The sequence below is a fragment of the Gopherus flavomarginatus genome, chromosome 11 (genome assembly GCF_025201925.1).
Source record: "Gopherus flavomarginatus isolate rGopFla2 chromosome 11, rGopFla2.mat.asm, whole genome shotgun sequence".
In the NCBI taxonomy this organism is placed as follows: Eukaryota; Metazoa; Chordata; order Testudines; family Testudinidae; genus Gopherus; species Gopherus flavomarginatus.
The window spans coordinates 4723588-4743920 of record NC_066627.1 but is presented as its reverse complement, the minus strand read 5'-3'; the positions used below and the strand labels follow the sequence as shown (position 1 = coordinate 4743920).

Here is a 20333-nt window from a genome sequence, read left to right as displayed (position 1 = left end):
AGGACCCCATTCAAGGTGCCTGTGGTAAGAGTACACCTGAAATGGGAGGCCAAGGAGGGCCCCAAGGAAGTGGGGGTGCACTACCATTTGCCAACTGAGGTATTAATGGGGGGGACCTGGAGGACTGGCAAAGCAACCCCCAGTGTGCCCTGGTCATGACCCATAGCCAGAGCCAACAAGGGACATTACGCCCTGACCTCTGGGAGGGTACCTTGCCCAAGGCACAGAGCCCTACCCTGGAGGGGAGGGATTGCCCAGGGACACAGCTCAGAGAGGCTGCAGCTTCAGACCCAGCCAGCGAGAGGGAGCCGGTCCCCATCCCTTCTCCAGCTGCTGAGTTTCAAGCCGAGTTGCAGAAAGATCCCTCCTAATGGACGCTAAGGGACCTGGCCGACCTCAGTGCGATACAGACCATGGGGAGAGGTTGCCAGGAGAGGTTCCTGTGGGAGAAAGGATTCCTGTACCGAGAATGGGGTTCCCCAGGGAAAACGGAGTCATGGCGGATCAGGAGGCAGCTGGTGGTTCCCCAGAAGTATCGCCACAAGCTGCTGGGCCGGGCCCATGACATCCCTCTCGCAGGGCACCAGGGAATCCGGCGCACCAGGCAGAGGCTGCTACAGAACTTTTACTGGCCTGGGGTCTTTACCCATGTCTGACAGTACTGCCAATCCTGTGACCCCTGCCAGAGGGTGGGGAAGGCCCGGGACAAGAGGAAAGCGGCTTTGAGACCTTTGCCCATCATAGAGGAACCTTTCCAGAAGGTGGCTATGGACATAGTGGGACCCCTCAGTAAGACGACCTAGTCGGGGAAGAAATACATTTTAGTGGTGGTAGATTTCGCCACCCGCTACTCCGAGGCAGTGCCCTTAGCTTCCTTTGAAGCAGACACTGTGGCGGATGCGCTGCTGACCATTTTCAGCAGAGTGGGATTCCCCAAGGAAGTCTTGACCAACCAAGGGTCCAACATCATGTCGGCCCTGCTCCAGTGTTTGTGGGAGAAATGTGGGGTTTGGCACAGCTGAGCCTCAGCGTATCACCCCCAATCAAATGGGCTGGTAGAGAGGTTCAATGGGACGCTAAAGATGATGCTGAAAACCTATTTGAACCAGCACCCGCAGGATTGGGACAAGTACTTATCTCACCTGCTGTTCACGTACAGGGAGGTACCCCAGGAGTCTACCGGGTTTTCACCTTTCGGCTGGTTATTCGGCAGGTGGGTGAGGGGACCCCTAGACCTCGTGAGAGACGAATGGGAGGGGAAGGCCACTCCTGATGGAGAGTCAGTGGTGGAGTATGTCCTGACCTTCCGGGAAAGACTGGCTGAGCTCATGGGCCTGGCCACGGAGAATCTCGCCCGAGCCCAGAGGAGGCAGAAAGTCTGGTATGACCGCACAGCACGAGCCTGCGCCTACGTCACCAGGGATCAGGTGATGGTTCTCATCCCTGTGAGGAAAAACAGGCTACTTGGGAAGGTCCCTTCAAGGTTGTCAAGCAACTAAATGAGGTAAACTATGTGGTGGAGCTGTCAAACCGGGCACATCACCGTCGGGTGTACCATGTGAACATGATGAAACCGTACTATGACAGGGGGAATGTGGTGTTGGCCGTGTGTGGACATTGGGAGGAGCAGGGAGAGGACCCCTTAGTGGATCTATTCCCTGGGACAAGAGCTGGTTCCCCCTGGAAGCAATTCCCCTTTCTGATCGGCTGACCCCTGCCCAGCAAGCTGAGATCGGGGGTGCTGCATCTGCACTGACAGCTGTTTTCCAACCAGCCTGGACGCACTGATTTGACTTTCCACCGGGTGGAGACCGGGTCACATCCCCCTATAAGATGCTTCCCCTTCCACGTCACAGGAAAAACTGCCCAGGACCTAGAAAGAGAGGTCAAGGAGATGCTGGTTTGGGGGGTGATCCAGCCGTCTTCCAGCCCTTGGGCCTCGCCGGTGGTGCTGGTCCCCAAAAAGGATGGGTCAATCCGGTTCTGTGTGGACTATTGGAAGCTCAATGCCATCACCATCTCTGATGCCTACCCCATGCCCAGGCCTGACGAGCTCCTAGACAAGCTGGGAGGCGCTTGGTACCTCACCACCATGGATCTTACAAAGGGCTACTGGCAAGTGCCACTGGATGCAGATGCCAGGCTGAAATCGGCCTTCATCACCCCTCTGGGGCTGTACGAGTTTCTGACCCTGCCCTTCGGCCTCAAGGGAGCGCCGGCCACCTTCCAGCGCCTGGTAGATCAGCTACTGAGGGGGATGGAGAGTTTTGCCGTGACGTATATTAACAACATCTGTGTCTTTAGCCAGACCTGGGAGGACCACGTGTCCCAGGTTAAACAAGTGCTAGACTGACTCCAGGAGGCTGGGCTGACCATAAAAGCTGAGAAGTGCAAGGTGGGGATGGCTGAAGTATCTTACCTGAGCCATCAGGTGGAGAGCAGCTGCCTAAAGCTGGAACCAGCCAAAGTGGAAGTGATCAGAGACTCACTCGATCCCCAAACCAAAAAGCAGGTCCAAGCCTTTATCGGGATGGCAGGGTACTATCGAAGGCTTGTGCCCCACTTTAGCGCCATAGCTGCCCCCATCACTGGACAATGCAAGAAGGGGAAGCCAGACAAGGTGGTCTGGACCGAGCAGTGCCAGGAGGCTCTCCGGGCACTGAAGGAGGCTCTGGTCAGTGGCCCAGTTCTAGCAAACCCAGACTTTGACAAGCCCTTTATGGTGCTCACTGATGCCTCAGACACAGGACTGGGGGCAGTGTTAATGCAGGAGGATGAAAAGGGGGAGAGACACCCCTTCGTGTATCTGAGCAAAAAGTTGCTACCCCGGGAGCAAAACTACTCGGCCATTGAAAAGGAATGCCTGGCCATGGTGTAGGCCCTTAAGAAACTAGAGCCAGATGAAAGGAGTCAATGCCAAGCTCCTGGGGTGGAGCCTGCTCCTGCAGGACTATGACATGGATGTGGTCCATGTGAAGGGAAGTGCCAACCTGACAGCGGACGCGTTGTCCCAGAGAGGGGGCCCTGAACTTCCCCAGGTCACTGGTCAGAGTGACCCCGCTCAGTTCAGTCTTGAAGGGGGGAGAGATGTGACACAGTAGGGGGCGGGAATGTCGTTTAGTTTTACTGGGGCTGTCTGCATGGGGGATGGGAGAGCAGGGGGTGACTTTAGGGAGGGACAGGACCTGAGCCTGTAACCTGAGCCAGGAACGGGGGTGGGGAGAATCGACACCTTTGCTCGGGAAACTGGACATAGGGAGAGGGGGAGAGAAGGAGGGGAGAGAGCCTGCTAGAGGGGTTTGGGTTTCAGTTTGGGGCTGGCTGGGAAGAGGCAAGGAACCCCAAGTCTGGGGTCTAAGCTCCTTGCCCCCCAGAGGGACCTGGCTGAGGGGTCCTGGTTGTACCTACAAGCCCTGCCTGGGACCGTGTTCCTGTCGTCTAACAAACCTTCTGTGTTACTGGCTGGCTGAGAGTCACGGTGAATAGCAGGAAGTGGGGGGTGCAGGATCGGACTCCCCCACACTCTGTAACGGGGTGGGACTAGATGACCTCCTGAGGTCCCTTCCAACCCTGACATTCTCTGATTCTACCGTTTGCTGCAGCTGGGCAGATCCTGGTGGGGTTGGAGAGGAAGTGAGGGGATGGATGGATTTTGGGAGGTGTCCGTCATCTGCAGTCCCCCCCCCACCATTTATATAAGGTAATAGTTGATGCTTGTGGGCATGAGAGACCTGAGCAGAGGCACAGCCCCCTCATCCCATTACAACGGGGCCTCACTCATCCTTGTGATGGAGATGGGGTGGTTCTCGGGGGATTCTCAGTACCTGTTACACAGACCCCCCATCCCCGGGACCTCACCCACCCTTTTTCCCCCCCCCATTTCCCCCCCATCTCCATCACCCCAGGTGGTTTCAGGACACCCAGACAAGCGGTGGCATCTCTATCTCCCCCATCTCCAAAGGGATCCAGGGGTGACTGGCACCTCTGGAGACCCAGGGCCCCAAATGCCCCCCCTTCCCCACACCGAGATCCCGCCTGCCCTGTCCCTGGCTGCAGAGGGGCGGACTCAGGGGGCCCCATATGGCGAGGCTGGAAGCACGGGCCAGGAGATGGAGAGACCCACAGGGTCCGTCTGTGCACAGCAGCCCCAGGCGAGAGTCTGCTCAGCCGGGGCCTGGCTTTGCAGGGAGGGCCCCAGGCCCCTGCCCCAGGCGGGGAGCAGCCCACACAAGGTCTGTGGTGAGAGCAGCCAGCTCCAGTGAGAGACAGGAAGTGGGGGAGAGGACGAGAGGCAGCAACTGCCCATCCCCCCACTCAAACACCCCCAGCCAGCAACTCCCCCACCCAGGGGCCCTATGGAAGCCAGCCCCCCCTAGAGGGGAAAGGCCCCGTGCCCATTTCCCACCCCCTGAGGCAGCCAGGCCACCCCCTTCCAACAACACGCACAGGCCCCCGTGCACAGACCAGGGGATGAATCCGACCACACCAGCCAGGGGAGGATCTGCAGCCAGGCTGTAAGAGAGGAGACAAGAGGGGGGTGAGAGCTCTGGGGTGGGACGGGTGATGGGGGGCAGGATTGAGTGGTGTGGGGCAAAGGACTCGGGATACTGGATTTACAGACCATCCCGGTCTGTTATGGGGAGGACGGGGAAAGAAAGAAAGAATGAAAGAAAAAGATTCATTCTGTGTCTTCGGACAGGGCTGGACTGGGAAGAGTGTCGGCGGATGGGTTGGGGCTGGACACGGAGGAGGGTCAGTGGCTCAGGCCAGGGCTGGACGTCAGGACACCTGGGCTCTGGTCCCACTGGAGCTGGGCCTGGGAACAGCTCAGGTTCGACAGCCTGTCAGTGGGTGGCAGGCCGGGCTCCTGGCAGGCTGCAGGGGATCCTGGACTCCCAGGTCCGCAGATCGGGGCAGCCCTGCCAGGCCAGGCCTCCCCGCTGCCAGGCCAGGCCTCCCCGCTGCCTGCCTGGGAGCTGGGCGGCCCTGGATCCCGGGAGCCATGGGGGAAAGCCCAGCACATGGGAAGGCCCCAGACCCTGGCAACTGCTGGGTGAAACTGACGCAATTCTTGTCTGTTTCACTGTGTGTATTCACAAGGGGGGCCCTGATCCCTGTCTGTGCAGCGGCACAACGTGGGGCTTGATCTCGGTCGGGGTCTGGGCTGCACAGAGCGCGACGGGGGCGGCTCTTCTCGGAAACTCCCCATCAGACAACACCCTGCGGCTCTGTGCTGCAGCTCCCTGCACAGCAGCGCACACTGCTGCAGGGCAATGGGGAAACTGAGGCAGGGCCTCACCCAGCAGACAATAACCAGCGGCAGAGCTAGAGCCCGAAGGAGACACCGAGCCCCCACAAGCTGCCTTTGCGGAGCAGGGAAAAGCCCCATGGAGGGGGACCCTGGCAGGTGTGAGGGGTGCCATCCGGAGTCTGCCTGCGCGGAACTGAACCTGCTGGAAACAGACTCTGGTTTTGTTAATCTCTGAGGAACCCAGGCGTCCGAGGTGCAAAGAGCAGATGGAGGAAGATAGGGAACGAGATGGGCCGAAGGAGAGGGGCAGAGAGTGACTAGCAGAGAAAGAACAGACCCAGAGGGAATGACACAGGAAAGAGGAGGCGTGCGGCAGTCTCGTGGGATTATTTATTGTTTCACAGACACAGTCTGGTCCAGCCAAGCCACAGCGTCTTGTCAGCCATGTTCAAAGCACGAAGACTTGCGGGAAACTGAGTCGTTTTGCAATCCTCACCAACATGTGTCCTGGTTTGGGGGACGAAAACAGAGCGGAAGGAAGAGGGAGACGAGTGAACGGGCCGGGGTGGGGGGAGGGGGGACGCGTGTGAGTGGGAGCAAGAGATGGAGAGAGAGTGAAAGTGGGCGACAGGAGAAAGACGGAAACACATTGTAGAGTGGGAGAAAGAGCAGAGAGTGAATGAGGCAGGGGCAGAAGGAGGGGGCAGAGGGGAAGGGGGAACCAAGGCAGAGACTGAAGCCGGACTGGGGGGTGTCACTCACCAAGCACAGGGAGAAGGCCAGTTAGCTCCATACTGGGTTGAACTGGCTGAGGCTGGTAGCTGCATCCCCTACGCCCGGCCCTGCCTCTCTGCTGACAGCAGCCGGGGCCCCGGGGCCACTCTCGGTGCAGCAGGAGGAAGTGCTGTCCAAGGGACGCAGCCACCACCCTGCCCCAGCACCGAGGTGTCAACTACTGCGGGCTCAGAGCCAGGCCAACCACGGCTGGGAAATGGGGCTTCCAGAATGCCTTGCTGCTTCCAAACACTTTGCACTGCCCGCCCTGACAGCGCCAGTGTGAGCAGTGAGGGCTTTGGGCGGGGGGTCTGATCCTGTTACACTCTGTATCCCGGAAATGCAGCCAGCTCTGGGGTGGGGCAGCTGGGAAACAGCCACAGAGCAACACTGCCTAGGGCTCCCTCATTCCGGGGTAGCAGGCAGCGCCCCCTAGTGCCAGGCTGGGGCACAGAGGGCAGCACTGACTCCAAGGGGATGGTGCCCCGTACTGAGACCCCTGCCCCACCTCCTGCAGCACAGCACACCCCCTGCCAAGCCCCCTCAGGCCCTCCCCCAAAGCACAGGGTAGGGTCTCAGTCCAGCCCCTCTCCCCACTTCCGGCAGCATTTCCAGGAGCTGCTATGTGGAGCCCCGGGGGACAGTACAGGGGTGACTAGCGGCAGGTCTCCTCCCCAGCACCAGGCGCCCAGAGCCTCTAGCCGGCTCAGCTGAACTCTGTGGCTTGAGGTCAGCTCTCAGCTCAGCCATGGACGGGTCTCTGCTTCAGTAACAGCTACGTCCCCTTGGCCCAGCCTCAGCATGTCCCCAGGACGGGGACTGCACCAGCCGCAGCCCGGACCCCTGGGCCCCAAATAGCAGCTCCTGCAAACGCTGCAGGAAGTGGGGAGGGGGGATGGATTGAGACCCTGCCCAGCGCTGTAGGGAGTAGGGCAGGAGGCTCACTAGGGGGCACTTTCCCCGTGGAGTCAGAGCTCACCTCAGTGCCCCAGTGTGGCACTAGGAGGTGCTGTCTGCTACCCCGGAATGAGGGGGCCCTAGGCAGCGTCGCTCTGTGGCTGTTCCCCAGCCGCCCCACCCCAGAGCTGGCTGCATCTCAGCCCCAGGCGGGACATCCTGGGCTGCATTATGTGTGGCTGGAGCTGTCAGCCCCGGTGGTGCACAGTGGCTTGGAGCTGCAAGGCATGCTGGGAGCCCCGAGGCTGGGCCGTGGTCGGCCTGGCTCTGAGCCCACGGTGCTTGACACCTCAGTGCTGGGGCAGGGCGGTGGCTGCGTCCCTCGGACAGCACTTCCTCCCGCTGCACCGAGAGGCCCGGGGCCCCGGCTGCTGTTAGCAGAGAGGCAGGGCCAGGCGTGGGGGATGCAGCTCCCAGCCTTGGCCAGTTCAACCCAGTATGGAGCTAACTGGCCTTCTCCCTGTGCTGGGTGAGTGACCCCCCCCCCAGCTTCAGTCCCTGCCTTGGTTCCCCTCTTCCCCTCTGCCCCCCTCCTTCGGCCCCTGCCTTGGTTCCCCTCTTCTCCTCCGCCGTTCTCCCTTGCCACCTGCCTCTTGTCCTCTGCCCTCCTCCTTCGGCCCCTGCCTCATTCTCCCTTCCCCTCTGCTCCCCTCCTTCTGCCCCTGCCTTGGTCCCCCTTCCCTCTTCTCCCCCCCCTTCCGCCTCTGCATCGGTCCCCACTTTCCCCCTGCCCCCTCCTTCGGCCCCTGCCTCATTCTCCCTTCCCCTCTGCCCCCCTCCTTCTGCCTCTGCCTCGGTCCCCCCTTCCCCTCTGCCCCCCTCCTTCTGCCCCTGCCTCGTTCACTCTCTGCTCTTTCTCTCACTCTACAATTTGCTTTTTGTCCTTTTCCTCTGTCGCCCACTTTCATTCTCTCTCCATCTCTTGCTCCTACTCACATGCCTCCTCCCTCTCCCACCCCGGCCTGTTCACTCTCGTCTCCCTCTTCCTTCCCCTCTGTTTCTGTCCCCCAAACCAGAACACACGTCGGGTGAGGGCTGTAAAATTACCCCGTTTCCTGCAGGTCTTCACGCCGTGGCTGATAAAACGGTGTGGCTTGGCTGGACCTGACTGTGTCCGCGAAACACAAACGTTGCAGTCCTCTCTTTCCTGGCTCGTCCTCTCTGTGTCTGATCTTTCTCTCCTGGTCACCTTTGTTACCAGATTTGCCCGTTACTTTGGGTACGCTCATTTATTCGGGTTACTCTTCTGGGGAAGGGGATTCTGTAATCCTATCAATGTTCTGCTTGGGTCGCTTGTGTTCTCACACGGAACTCTACTTCTCCCTTTTGCAAGTCTCCTCCCAATGGAGCTGTCCTGCAGGACCCTGGGCTGGGGTCTTCCAGCCCCGGAATGACACACACATCCACACACTGACAGAGAGAGTCTGAGCGGACCGGGTTAATCGGCCCTCCTAAGCTGACCCCTTATATGTCCTTGGACTCATTAGGCTGGATCGAGCAGCATCTCCAATCTGCCACCTTCATATGTCATAGGCACTGCACCGGAACAGAGCACACCTGAGCAGGCTGGGTCAAGCAGCATCTTCAATCTGCCACCCTCATATGTCCCAGCTTCAGCACGTCCCTATCCCCACTTTCATGTTACAATTGTTCTGGCAGTAACCCACTCGGTGAGCAAACCCCACAGGCTTTTTGGGCGCTGCAGGGATCTTTTAGCTTTGGTACAAGGAGCGTTGCTGCAGAGCGAATGAGGAAACAAAAAAACAAAAAAAACCACCTACGAGGGGAGAGAGAGAGAGAAAGAGAGAGAAGCCACTCACTTAACCATGAGAGTTACTTATTGCCAGGTAATAACCACAGGGGAGCCAAACAAACAATGCAGCTATAATATTAAATCAAACTTAATTTTGATTATAAAAGTCGGGTTTAGAAAACGATAACTGATCACACAAACCAGGGTCTGAAGGCTACACAGAGAGAGAGAGAGAGAGAGAGCTGGGTTCTCACCACTCCATGAAGCTTGAATCGATCGGGGGTCCCAGGTGGTGGTGGTAGCTGAGGGTCCGGAGGACTGGAGACAGGCAGGGCCCCCAGCACGATCAGTCAGTGGAACTGAGGCAGGTTTTGGATCCAGGCATCAGAACACTTACTTGAGTGTGGGAAGGGGGTTTTGTAGAGAAACAACAGTGGTTCAAGGGAAACACTAGATTTGTTTATGTGTGAACAAGGCAGGATACCAGTGTTGTTTTGTTCAGGCTAGACACGGGAGCTGATCATTCCCGGCTTTGAGCGGTGTTCCTTGGAGGCAGCTTACAATGAAATTAGGGAGCTTCACTATTTTGTCTGATAACTACTGGGCTGGGTGTGTGCAGGTGGGTTCATTAACATCTGGAGCAGAGATCCCCCATCGTGCGGTGCTGCCCTGCTTTGCTGGTCCCAGAGTTCAGTGCATTTCTTGCCTTGGAGTCTCTTGTCTCCATTCTGTAGCTAAAGGAGATGCCTCCCTGTCCCATCTTTGATGCAGAAGAGGCCAGGGGAGTTTCCTAAATCCTGTCACCCTTATCCCAGGGGTTTAGGGGTGTCTCCCACGGCCTTATCATTGCTTGTTGTAAGTCTTTCTTCTGATCGGTTTTGGTTCAAGCAAAGGCTGGAGCGGGAGTGTCTTTCATAAGTCAGACAGGCTGGGTACTGCACCCTGGTTCCCCCAGAACACAGAGCTGCTAGGTAACACCCTCTGCACCCCGCCTTCGGCCCCTCTCTCATTCCCTCTGTGTCTGTTCTTTCCCTCCTAGTCACCTTCTGCTCCCCTCCTTTGGCCCCCGTCTCCCTCACTCTGTCTGTTCTTTCTCTCCTACTCACCCTCTGCCCCCTCCTTCAGCTCCCTGCCTTGTCCCCCCCTTTCCCCTCTACACTCCTCCTTTGGCCCCTGTCTCATTCCCTCTCTCTCTCCAACAGCTTTCTGCACCTCGGACTCCTGGGTTCCTCAGAGATTAACAGGACCAGAGCCTGTTTTCAGCTCTTTCAGTACCACACAGGCAGACTCCGGATGGCGCCTCTCACACCCGCCTGGGTCCCCCTCCCTGGGGCTTTTCCCTGCTCCCCAAAGGCAGCAGCCCCTTTCCAGAGCTCGCAGGGGCTAGCGCCTCTTTCAGGCTCTAGCTCTGCAGGTGGTTATTCTCCACTGGGTGAGGCTCTGCCTCAGTTTCCCCATTGCCCTGCAGCACTGTCGGTGCTGCTATGCAGGGAGCTGCAGCACAGAGCCTAAGTGTGTTGTTTCATGGGGGCTTTCCTAGAGCAACAGAACCTGTCAGGCCAGGCTCTGCCCAGACCATGACCACGACCACGATCAAGGACCCCACGTTGTGCCGAGCTCTGCACAGACATAGATCAACCCCATCCCCCTCCTTGTGAATACACACAGTGAAACTGACAAGAATCCGCCGACCCTCCTCCGTGTCCAGCCCCAGCCCATTCACTGAATCAATCTTTCTTTCTTTCTTTCTCCTCCCCTCCTTAACATAGTGGGATGGACTGTAAATCATAGAATCATAGAATATCAGGGTTGGAAGGGACGTCAGGAGGTATCTAGTCCCACCCCTGCTCAAAGCAGGGCAGGACCAATTCCCAACTAAATCATCCCAGCCAAGGCTTTGTCAGTCCTGACCTTAAAAACCTCTAAGGAAGGAGATTCCACCACCTCCCCAGGTAACCCATTCCAGTGCTTCACCACCCTCCTAGGGAAATAGTGTTTCCTAATATCCAACCTAGACCTCCCCCACTGCAACTTGAGACCATTACTCCTTGTTCTGTCACCTGCCACCACTGAGAACAGTCTAGATCCATCCTCCTTGGAACCCCCTTTCAGGTAGTTGAAAGCAGCTATCAAATCCCCCCTCATTCTTCTCTTCTGCAGACTAAACAATCCCAGTTCCCTCAGCCTCTCCTCATAAGTCATGTGCTCCAGCCCCCTAATCATTTTTGTTGCCCCCCACTGGACTCTTTCCAATTTTTCCACATCTTTCTTCTAGTGTGGGGCCCAAAACTGGACACAATACTCCAGATGAGGCCTCACCAATGTCAAATAGAGGGGAATGATCACGTCCCTCGATCTGCTGGCAATGCCCCTACTTATACTGCCCAAAATGCCGTTAGCCTTCTTGGCAACAAGGGCATACTGTTGACTCATAGGCAGCTTCTTGTCCACTGTAACCCCTAGGTCCTTTTCTACAAAACTGCTTCCTAGCTATTCAGTCCCTAGTCTGTAGGAGTAAATGGGATTCTTCCATCCTAAGTGCAGGACTCTGCACTTGTCCTTGTTGAACCTCATCAGGTTTCTTTTGGCCCAGTCCTCTAATTTGTCTAGGTCCCTCTGTATCCTATCCCTACCCTCCAGCGTATCTACTACTCCTCCCAGTTTAGTGTCATTTGCAAACTTGCTGAGGGTACAGTCCACGCCATCCTCCAGATCAGGGGTCGGCAACCTTTCAGAAGTGCTGTGCCGAGTCTTCATTTATTCACTCTAATTTAAGGTTTCAGGTGCCAGTCATACATTTGAATGTTTTTAGAAGGTCTCTTTCTATAAGTCTATAATATATAACTAAACTATTGTTGTATGTAAAGTAAATAAGGTTTTTAAGATGTTTAAGAAGCTTCATTTAAAATTAAATTAAAATGCAGAGCCCCCTGGACTGGTGGCCAGGACCCAGGCAGTGTGAGTGCCACTGAAAATCAGCTCGCGTGCCGCCTTCGGCAGACGTGCTATAGGTTGCCTATCCCTGCTCTAGATCATTAATGAAGATATTGAATAAAACTGGCCCCAGGACCAACCCTTGGGGCACTCCACTAGACAAGGAGCCATTGATCACTACCCGTTGAGCCTGATGATCTAGCCAGCTTTTTATCCACCTTATAGTCCATTCATCCAGCCCATAGTTCTTTAACTTGCCGGCAAGAATACTGTGGGAGACCATATCAAAAGCTTTGCTAAAGTCAAGGAATAACACGTCCACTGCTTTCCCCTCATCCACAGAGCCAGTTATCTCCTCATAGAAGGCAATTAGGTTAGTCAGGCATGACTTGCCCTTGGTGAATCCACGCTGACTGTTCCTGATCACTTTCCTCTCCTCTAAGTGCTTCAGAATTGATTCCTTGAGGACCTGCTCCATGATTTTTCCAGGGACTGAGGTGAGGCTGACTGGCCTGTAGTTCCCCAGATCCTCCTTCTTCCCTTTTTAAAAGATGGGCACAACATTAGGCTTTTTCCAGTCATCCAGGACCTCCCCCGTTCGCCATGACTTTTCAAAGATAATGGCCAATGGCTCTGCAATCACATCCACCAACTCCTTTAACACCCTTGGATGCAGGGCATCCTGCCCCATGGACTTGTACTTGCCCAGCTTTTCTAAATAGTCCTTAACCATTTCTTTCTCCACAGAGGGCTGGTCACCTCCTCCCCATGCTGTGCTGCCCAGTGCAGCAGTCTGGGAGCTGACCCTGTTTGTGAAGACAGAGGGCAAAAAGTCATTGAGTACATTAGCTTTTTCCACATCCTCTGTCACTAGGTTGCCTCCCTCATTCAGTAAGGGGCCCACACTTTCCTTGACTTTCTTCTTGTTGCTAACATACCTGTTGAAACCCTTCTTGTTAGTCTTAACATCCCTTGCTAGCTCTACAGAAAAGGATAAATGGACACAAATCAGACATTAGGAATGGCAATATACAAAAACCTGTAGGAGAGCACTTCAACCTCCCTGACCACACTATAGCAGACCTTAAGGTGGCCATCCTGCAGCAAAAAAAACTTCAGGACCAGACTTCAAAGAGAAACTGCTGAGCTTCAGTTCATCTGCAAATTTGGCACCATCAGCTCAGGATTGAACAAAGACTGTGAATGGCTTGCCAATTACAAAACCAGTTTCTCCTCCCTTGGTTTTCACACCTCAAATGCTAGAACAGGGCCTCATCCTCCCTGATTGAACTGACCTCGTTATCTCTAGCTTGCTTGCTAGCATATATATACCTGCCCCTGGAAATTTCCACTACATGCATCCGACGAAGTGGGTATTCACCCAGGAAAGCTCATACTCCAAAACGTCTGTTAGTCTATAAGGTGCCACAGGATTCTTTGCTGCTCTTGCTAGCTGCAACTCCAAGTGTGATTTGGCCTTCCTGATTTCACTCCTGCATGCCTGAGCAATAGTTTTATACTCCTCACTGGTCATTTGTCCAATCTTCCACTTCTAGTAAGCTACTTTTTTGTGTTTAAGATCAGCAAGGATTTCGCTGTTAAGCCAAGTTGGTCACCTGCCATATTTACTATTCTTTCTACACATTGGGACGTTTTAAATCCAGTATCCAGAGTCATTTTCCCCACACCCCTCAATCCTGCCTCCCATCACCTGTCCCACCCCAGAGCTCTCACCCCACTCTTGTCTCCTCTCTTACAGCCTGGCTGCAGATCCTCCCCCGGCTGGTGTCGTCCAAGGGGACTGAGGGACCCAGTTCATCTCCTGGTCTGTGCAGGGGGGTCTGTGGGTGTCGTTGTTGGAAGTGGGGACTGGTTGGCTCAGGGGGGTGGGGAACAGGGCATGGGGCCTTTCCCCTCTAGCGGGCACCAGCTCCAATATGACCCCATGGGGGGGAATGGGTTGACTGCGGGGTGCTATCTCTTGTTCTCTCCCCCCATTTCTCGTGTCTTTCTCAAGCTGTCTGTTCTGACCACATCCCCTGAACTGCCTCCTTCTCTGGGACTCCCAGGTCATGGGGTGGGGTGGGATGGGGAGTTGGTGAGGGGGGCTGCAGCCTTCCCAGTAGAGCCAGGCCTGGGATGAGCAGACTTTCTCCTGGGGACACTGGGCACAGACAGACCCTGGGGGGTCTCTCCATTCCCCAGCCAGTGAACAGCTGGGGCCCTTGTTCTGGGGCAGCCATGCCAGGACTGTGGGCTGTGGCACTAACTGGGTGCTGGGCTGTCGCCACTGGACCTGACACCACCTGCAGGCCCTGAGTTCAAGGCCCATCCAGGAGGAAGGATCCCCTGGGAGCCAGATGCAGGGCTGGGGTGGAGAGCTGGGACACTGAGGGGAGATCTGGGGTAGGGTGACCAGATGTCCTGATTTTATAGGGACAGTCCCGATTTTTGGGTCTTTTTCTTATATAGGCGCCTATTACCGCCCTGTGCCAACTTTTCACATTTGCTGTCTGGTCACTCTAATCCAGGGTCACTCTGCCAACTGGGCCTGGGGTGTCTGCCTTGGATCTATCCTCTGCTCACACCCCCTCTGCGCTCATAGATCTAACCCCACATCCTGCCCCCCACCCCCCGCACACACAGTCCAGACTCCTCTGTGCCTGAGGAAACCTTACGGCCAACTCTGCGGCTGCACCCGCTGGGTCCCCGGTACCTCGCTGGATCCTCCGTCACCCTGACGTGCTCAGCCCCCTGTCATAAACCTAGTCCCAGATTTGGACCTTAGCGTCCAAATTATGGGGGTTAGCATGAAAATCTCCAAGCTTAGTTACCAGCTTGGACCTGGTAAAGCTGCCACCACCCAAAAAATTAGAGTGTTTTGGGGCACTCTGGTCCCCCCAAAAACCTTCCCTGGGGACCCCAAGACCCAAATCCCTTGAGTCTCACAACAAAGGGAAATAAACCTTTTCCCTTCCCCCCTCCAGGTGTTCCTGGAGAGATACACAGAAGCAAACTCCGTGAATCTAAACAGAGGGAGTCCACCCTCTCTATTTCCAGTCCTGGAAACACAAGCACTTCCCTCTTCACCCAGAGGGAATGCAAAGTCAGGCTAGTAAATCTAACACACACAGATTTCCCCCTGACTTCTTCCTCCCACCAATTCCCTGGTGAGCTGCAGACTCAATTCCCTGGAGTTCCCCACTAAAGAAAAACTCCAACAGGTCTTAAAAAGAAAGCTTTATATAAAAAGAAAGAAAAAGTACATAAAAATGGTCTCTCTGTATTAAGGTGACAAATACAGTGTCATTTGCTTAAAAGAATATTGAATAAACAGCCTTATTCAAAAACAAATACAATTCAGAGCACTCCAGCAACTATAGACATGTAAATATAAAAGAAAAAACCAATAACCCCTATTGTTTTTATGATCTCTGTACTCACAACTTGGAAACAGAAGATTAGAAAGCAGGAAATAGAAACCCGCTCATAGCCGAGAGAGTGCAGGCAGAAAACCAAGAACAAAGGACTCACACACAAAAAACCCTCCACCCAGATTTGAAAAAGTCTTGTTTCCTGATTGGTCCTCTGGTCAGGTGCTTCAGGTTACTTTTTTTCCAGGTGAAAGACACATTGACCCTTAGCTATCTTTTTATGACACCCCCCTGCAGGCCGGGCAGCTGGGATTCTGGTTCTTCCACGGTATATTGTCCGTGCACATTCTAGGGGCCACCCCCCAGGCCTCCCACAGCTACCAGATCCCCCAGCTCAGCCTGGAGCACACCGGCACCTACACCTGCAAGTACTGGGTAGAGCAGGATGGCCAGGAAAGCCCATCTCCCGTGAGCCACCCTGTCTCCATCACACTGATCAGTGATCAAGGCCGGTTCCAGGCACCAGCAAAACAAGCAGGTGCTTGGGGCAGCACATTTGCAGGGGGTGGCATTCCAGCCATCCTTTTTTGTTTTAAACTTTCTCCCCTCTCACAACCCTGCAGAAGCAGAGCCACGGAACAGCTGGGGATCCGGCATGGGAATTGAGAACCCACAGGCCCCTGGGAGCTGTAGTTCCTTGCCTAGCTCCCTGCCTACAGAGCCAGCCTTGGAGCAGGGAAAGAACTACATTTCCCAGCATTCCCTTGGCCACTATCAACAGCAAAGGGAGGGGGAGGGAGTGAGGTAGCTGAGCCATGCTGCGAGTGGAAAGGGGTGGCACTGGGAATGGGGAACAAGTGTGCCCAAGGAGTAGAAAGTTTTGCCCCCGATATCCCCTTCAGAAGACTTCCCCAGACTGGATTAGGGATACTGGAGTGACACCTTGCAGCCCCCAAAGAAGGAATTGGGGGGACTAAATGGGCAGTGCCCCTCTCTATCTGAAGCCTAGCAAGGGAGGTACGTGGATCCCACTAGAATTTAAAATGGAAAGTAAGGGAGGGGAGACTCTGTTAGGGGACTTCGGCATCTTTAGATACAGTACCAGGCAAATAGGAGGATTTCCACTTCTGAGCCATGGAAACAGAAATTGACTTTTCCTTTCCAGATATGGCTAATATTCAGAAAGGGAATCTAGCACCTGCCTTCCAGATTTGAACACCTCAAAATTCAGGAGTGCTCAGGCTCAGTTTGGGCAGCTGTTACTTCATTTCTCCCAAATCAAATATACTGATCCACTGTAACTTGCTGTAGAAAAAGTAGGATAAAATTGAGCAAGAAATGCTTCCCAGTGGTTATTAGGACTGGGATTGCTATTTTCAACAGCCAATGCCTTTTGTTTGTTTGTTTGTTTGTTTGTTTGTTTGTTTGTTTGTTTGTTTGTTTGTTTGTTTGTTTGTTTGTTTAAAAGGAAGACAGTGATATTGCATTGGCAAATTCCCCATAGAAAGACAGAGTGGAACAAAAGAATAATAAAGGCACCTCAACTTTTCCTCATTTCTGGAGGACAGTCTTATAATATGCATCCAGAGATCCTCCAATCACACACGCTGAAAACTGTTCCACTTTACTGCAGTTCTGTAACCATATGGGAACCGGTCCTGTCTGTGTTCTGTGCACATCCAAAATTCCTGCTGAATGACCTGCCCTGGGAGCAAGTTACCAGTGACGCAGGGCTGGGGTAGCAGGAGGGTGCAGGTTGCGCAGGAGAGCCCAGGGCTGGGGCAGCAGGGGAGTGCAGGTGGGGGGAGATCCCAGGGCTGGTGTGGGGGGCAGCCAAAAATTTTTTTGCTAAAAACCTAGAACCAGCCCTGCCGGTGACACCCCCTTCTCCTGGCATGTGGGGCGAGGGGGCTGGAAGGTCTCTGCTGGGGTCTATCATGCCCACAAGCACCAACTGGTGCTCTAGATAAATATCAGGGCTGCAGATGACAGACACCCCCAAAACCCACCAATACCCTCCCTTCTGCTCCAGCCCCCAGTGATAGCAGGCGGTACTGCAACCACCCAGCCTCACCAGGATCCCCCCAGTGGCAGCAGGCGGTACTGCAGCCCCCAGCCACAGTGGGATGTCGGGGATGGTGAGGGATGATCGGTTCTGTGGATTACCTGCCGTGTGCTGTTTCCCAGTCTGGGGGGAGCGCAGCAGGCAAGGGGATGTAGCTGGTTTTATCACTGTTTTCAGGATCTCACCAGCCCCTTTTTCCCTCCCTCAACTGTCTCCCCCTCTGCCTCTGTTCCAGGTCCCCTGCTGCCCCCCACACTCTCTCTGGGCTCCCAGTACCCTGTTTATTACCAAGGGGAGCAGGTTAATCTCAGCTGCTCAGCTCCCCATGGCGAGGCAGTGACAGGATACAGATTCTACAGGGGAAGAGGGGACCAGACCCCAGAGGAGCTCCCATCTCCCAGCAGGGCAGCCTGGCTGGAGCTCAGAGCTGAGACAGGGAATCAGGGACCCTACACCTGCCAGTACTGGAGAAAGGAGTCTGGGCAGGAGATCCCATCCGCTGAAAGTAACAAGGTCTATATAACCGTGCAAGGTGAGTGCCCTCTGGCCGAGTATAAAAAGGGCTGTTTGTTACCCTCGCCCAGGGCAGACAGGGCTGGGGGGCCAATCCAAGGGGAGGGAAGAGAGGAGGCCAGACCTGCTCAGCAAGGCTGATCTGTATCATGGTCGGGCCCAGTGATTATCCCAGCAGGTGCCTCACGCCGAATCTTAGACCTGGGAACCAGGGTCTGGGCCCCACAGTCTGGGCTCCACAGCCTGCCCCAGTGATGCCCAGGTTCTGAGGTCTCCCCTACAATTCACTTCTGAGCAGCATTCAGCTCCCACCAGCTATTGCTCTCCGCCAGCACCCAGCACTGCATCCTGCTACCCCCCAGCGTGGCTGGTGCTCGGAGCCCAGTGGGATGCTGTCCCCCAAGTGCAGCGATTGAGTGCTGGTGTCGGGGGCGCAGGCCGGGTGTGAAGGGGTTTATGGGACGGTTGCTTGGAGACACAGGGGGTGAGGGGCCAGACTCAATGTGGGGGCCACTGGCTCTTCAGCCAGGTATTTCTCATTCCGAACTCTCCCTCATTTCCCCTCCCTCTGTGATCTCCTCTCTCCTCATCCCAGCCCCCCCGGCAGCCCCCACACTCTCCCTGCACCCCGCACACCCACTCTATCTCCCAGGGGAGCGTGTGACCCTCAGGTGCTCAGCTCCAGGTGGCGACAAGCTCCAGGGATACAGGTTCTATGAGGAACAGGAGGGGTTGATCCATGATGAGGTCCCTGCCCCAGCTGGGGGCGCCAGGCTGGAGATCGTGGCCAAGATGGGGAAAGCCGGGGTGTATACGTGTGCATACTGGATTCCGCGATCCGGGCGACATATCCCGTCAGAGAGAAGCCAGCCAGTGTCTCTTTCAGTGCAAGGTGAGGCCTCTTTCCCTGGGGGAATGCAATGGGATATGGGGGGGTATCCTCTCCCCTGGAGTCTCTCCCCACCTCTCTAGCCCTGGATCCCCTCATTCCCTGCAAACCTCACCCCCAACCCCATCCATCTGCCTGACTTCCTCTGCCCGCCATATGCATGGCAAGCCATCCCCCTTGCCCCACGGCAGCAGGTAGTCCAGCTCCCTGCAGTGCTAAACCCTCCTTGCCCCCACCCTCAAGCAGGAGCCACATTCTCCGCTGGACCCTCTTTGTGCTCCCCATCCTGACGGGAGTGCTGCCTAGTGATTAGAGCCCCAGGCTGGGGCTTGGCAGACCTGGGATCTGCTCCACAGTCAGCTGCATCACACACCCACATAGAATCGGGACAACGCCTCAATCTTCTAGGTACAGCATTGAGAGCTCTGTGGCTGAATGCTGAGAGTGAGGGATTGTTCCTCTCTCTTTCAGCTCCCCCGGAAGCTCCATCCCTCTTCCTGAGCCCCCCACACCCTGTGTACCTCCCCGGGGAGTCTGTCACACTCACGTGCTCCCCTCCACGGGGGGCGCCGGTGGCTGCCGAATTCCAGTTCTCCAGGGATGGGGGACAGAAGATCTCATCCAGGAGCAGGGATGTCCACGCCCTGAGCATCACGGGGCCAGAGGACTCTGGCTCATACACCTGTGTGTACTGGATACACCCATTCGGGCGGAAGATCCAGTCCCCGGGCAGTCGCCCCGTCTCCATCGCTGTCACAGGTGAGCTCCATGTGCCACCTCCGACTCCTGGGACATGTGTTATGGGGAGATCCCCTCTCCAGCAGGACGCCAGTTCCTACAGCTCCTGGGGGGGATATTGACCCCTGGGGAGCCCCAGTGATCCAAAACTGAGCCATGTTGGGAGATGCTGTCCCCATTGGGGTCTCCGGGGGCTGTGCTGCACTTCACAGGCTGGGGTGGGAGCTCTGGGCCATAAGCCACAGATCGAAAGCCAGAAGGCCCCCACACACACACCTATCTGCACAGGGAGCTCCCTAAACTAGTACCTAGGGGACTAGAGCAGATCCCCTCAGAACCCCACCCGGCTGGATTGAAACATGGCCAGGGATGGAGAAGCCCCCACGCCCCTCAGTCAATCTCCGCCCCTAAAACCCTGCACCTTGGTTCCATCCTGAACTCGTCCCCCTTCAATCTCTGTTCCAGCCCCGCCGCCAGCCCCCAGGCTCTCGCTGGACACCCCGAACACCGTGTATCTCGCAGGGGAACGGCTCAACCTCAGCTGCTCGGCTCCCGGGGCCCAGGAAGTGACAGGCTACAGATTCTACAAGCGACCACCGGAGCAGAGCTCCGAAGAGCTGCCGTCACCCCAGAGGGGACCCCGGCTGGAGATCCTGGCTGCGGTGGGGGACGAAGCATCATACACCTGCCAGTACTGGAGCAGGGAGTTTGGACGAGAGCTCCCCTCGGGGCTCAGCCAGCCCATCGCCATACGTGTGACGGGTGAGTCTCTCCTGCTCGGTGCCATCAGGAAGAGCGGGTGGTACCCAGGGGCTGTATGGGTTCCCCCTCGTGAGCTCTTCATCCGTCCTTCCAGCAGGCTGTGGCTCATCCCCAAAAATCAGTGGTGGGGCTTTAGCACCAAAGACCCCCCCGAGCCACAGCCCTTCCTTCTCCCTCCCCCCACCCCGACGTGACAGGCACCCCCCTCTCACAAGCACCCCCTGTGGTTGTTCTGGGCCATTTCAGTTCTGGTAACCCCTGTAGGTGGTTCTCAGGAGGTTTTTCAGCGATTCAGCCCTCTGACCGTCATGCACACGGTCTGT

At 55.9% G+C, this 20333-nt stretch overlaps 1 protein-coding gene across 4 annotated transcripts in view; it reads left to right on the top strand.

Moving 5' to 3' along the window:
* Positions 1-20333, top strand: part of LOC127031958 (Fc receptor-like protein 5) — a 114537-nt gene that overhangs the window by 88757 nt on the left and 5447 nt on the right. For 3 of the 4 annotated variants that reach the window (XM_050919027.1, XM_050919028.1, XM_050919025.1), the window contains 5 exons: positions 13429-13494; positions 17344-17640; positions 18217-18513; positions 18982-19269; positions 19714-20010. In XM_050919027.1, coding sequence (XP_050774984.1) covers positions 13429-13494; positions 17344-17640; positions 18217-18513; positions 18982-19269; positions 19714-20010 — 1245 coding nt within the window. Of the gene's footprint in view, positions 1-7294; positions 7452-13428; positions 13495-17343; positions 17641-18216; positions 18514-18981; positions 19270-19713; positions 20011-20333 lie in introns of those variants that run through there. The other variant, XM_050919026.1, reaches the window with a different exon arrangement.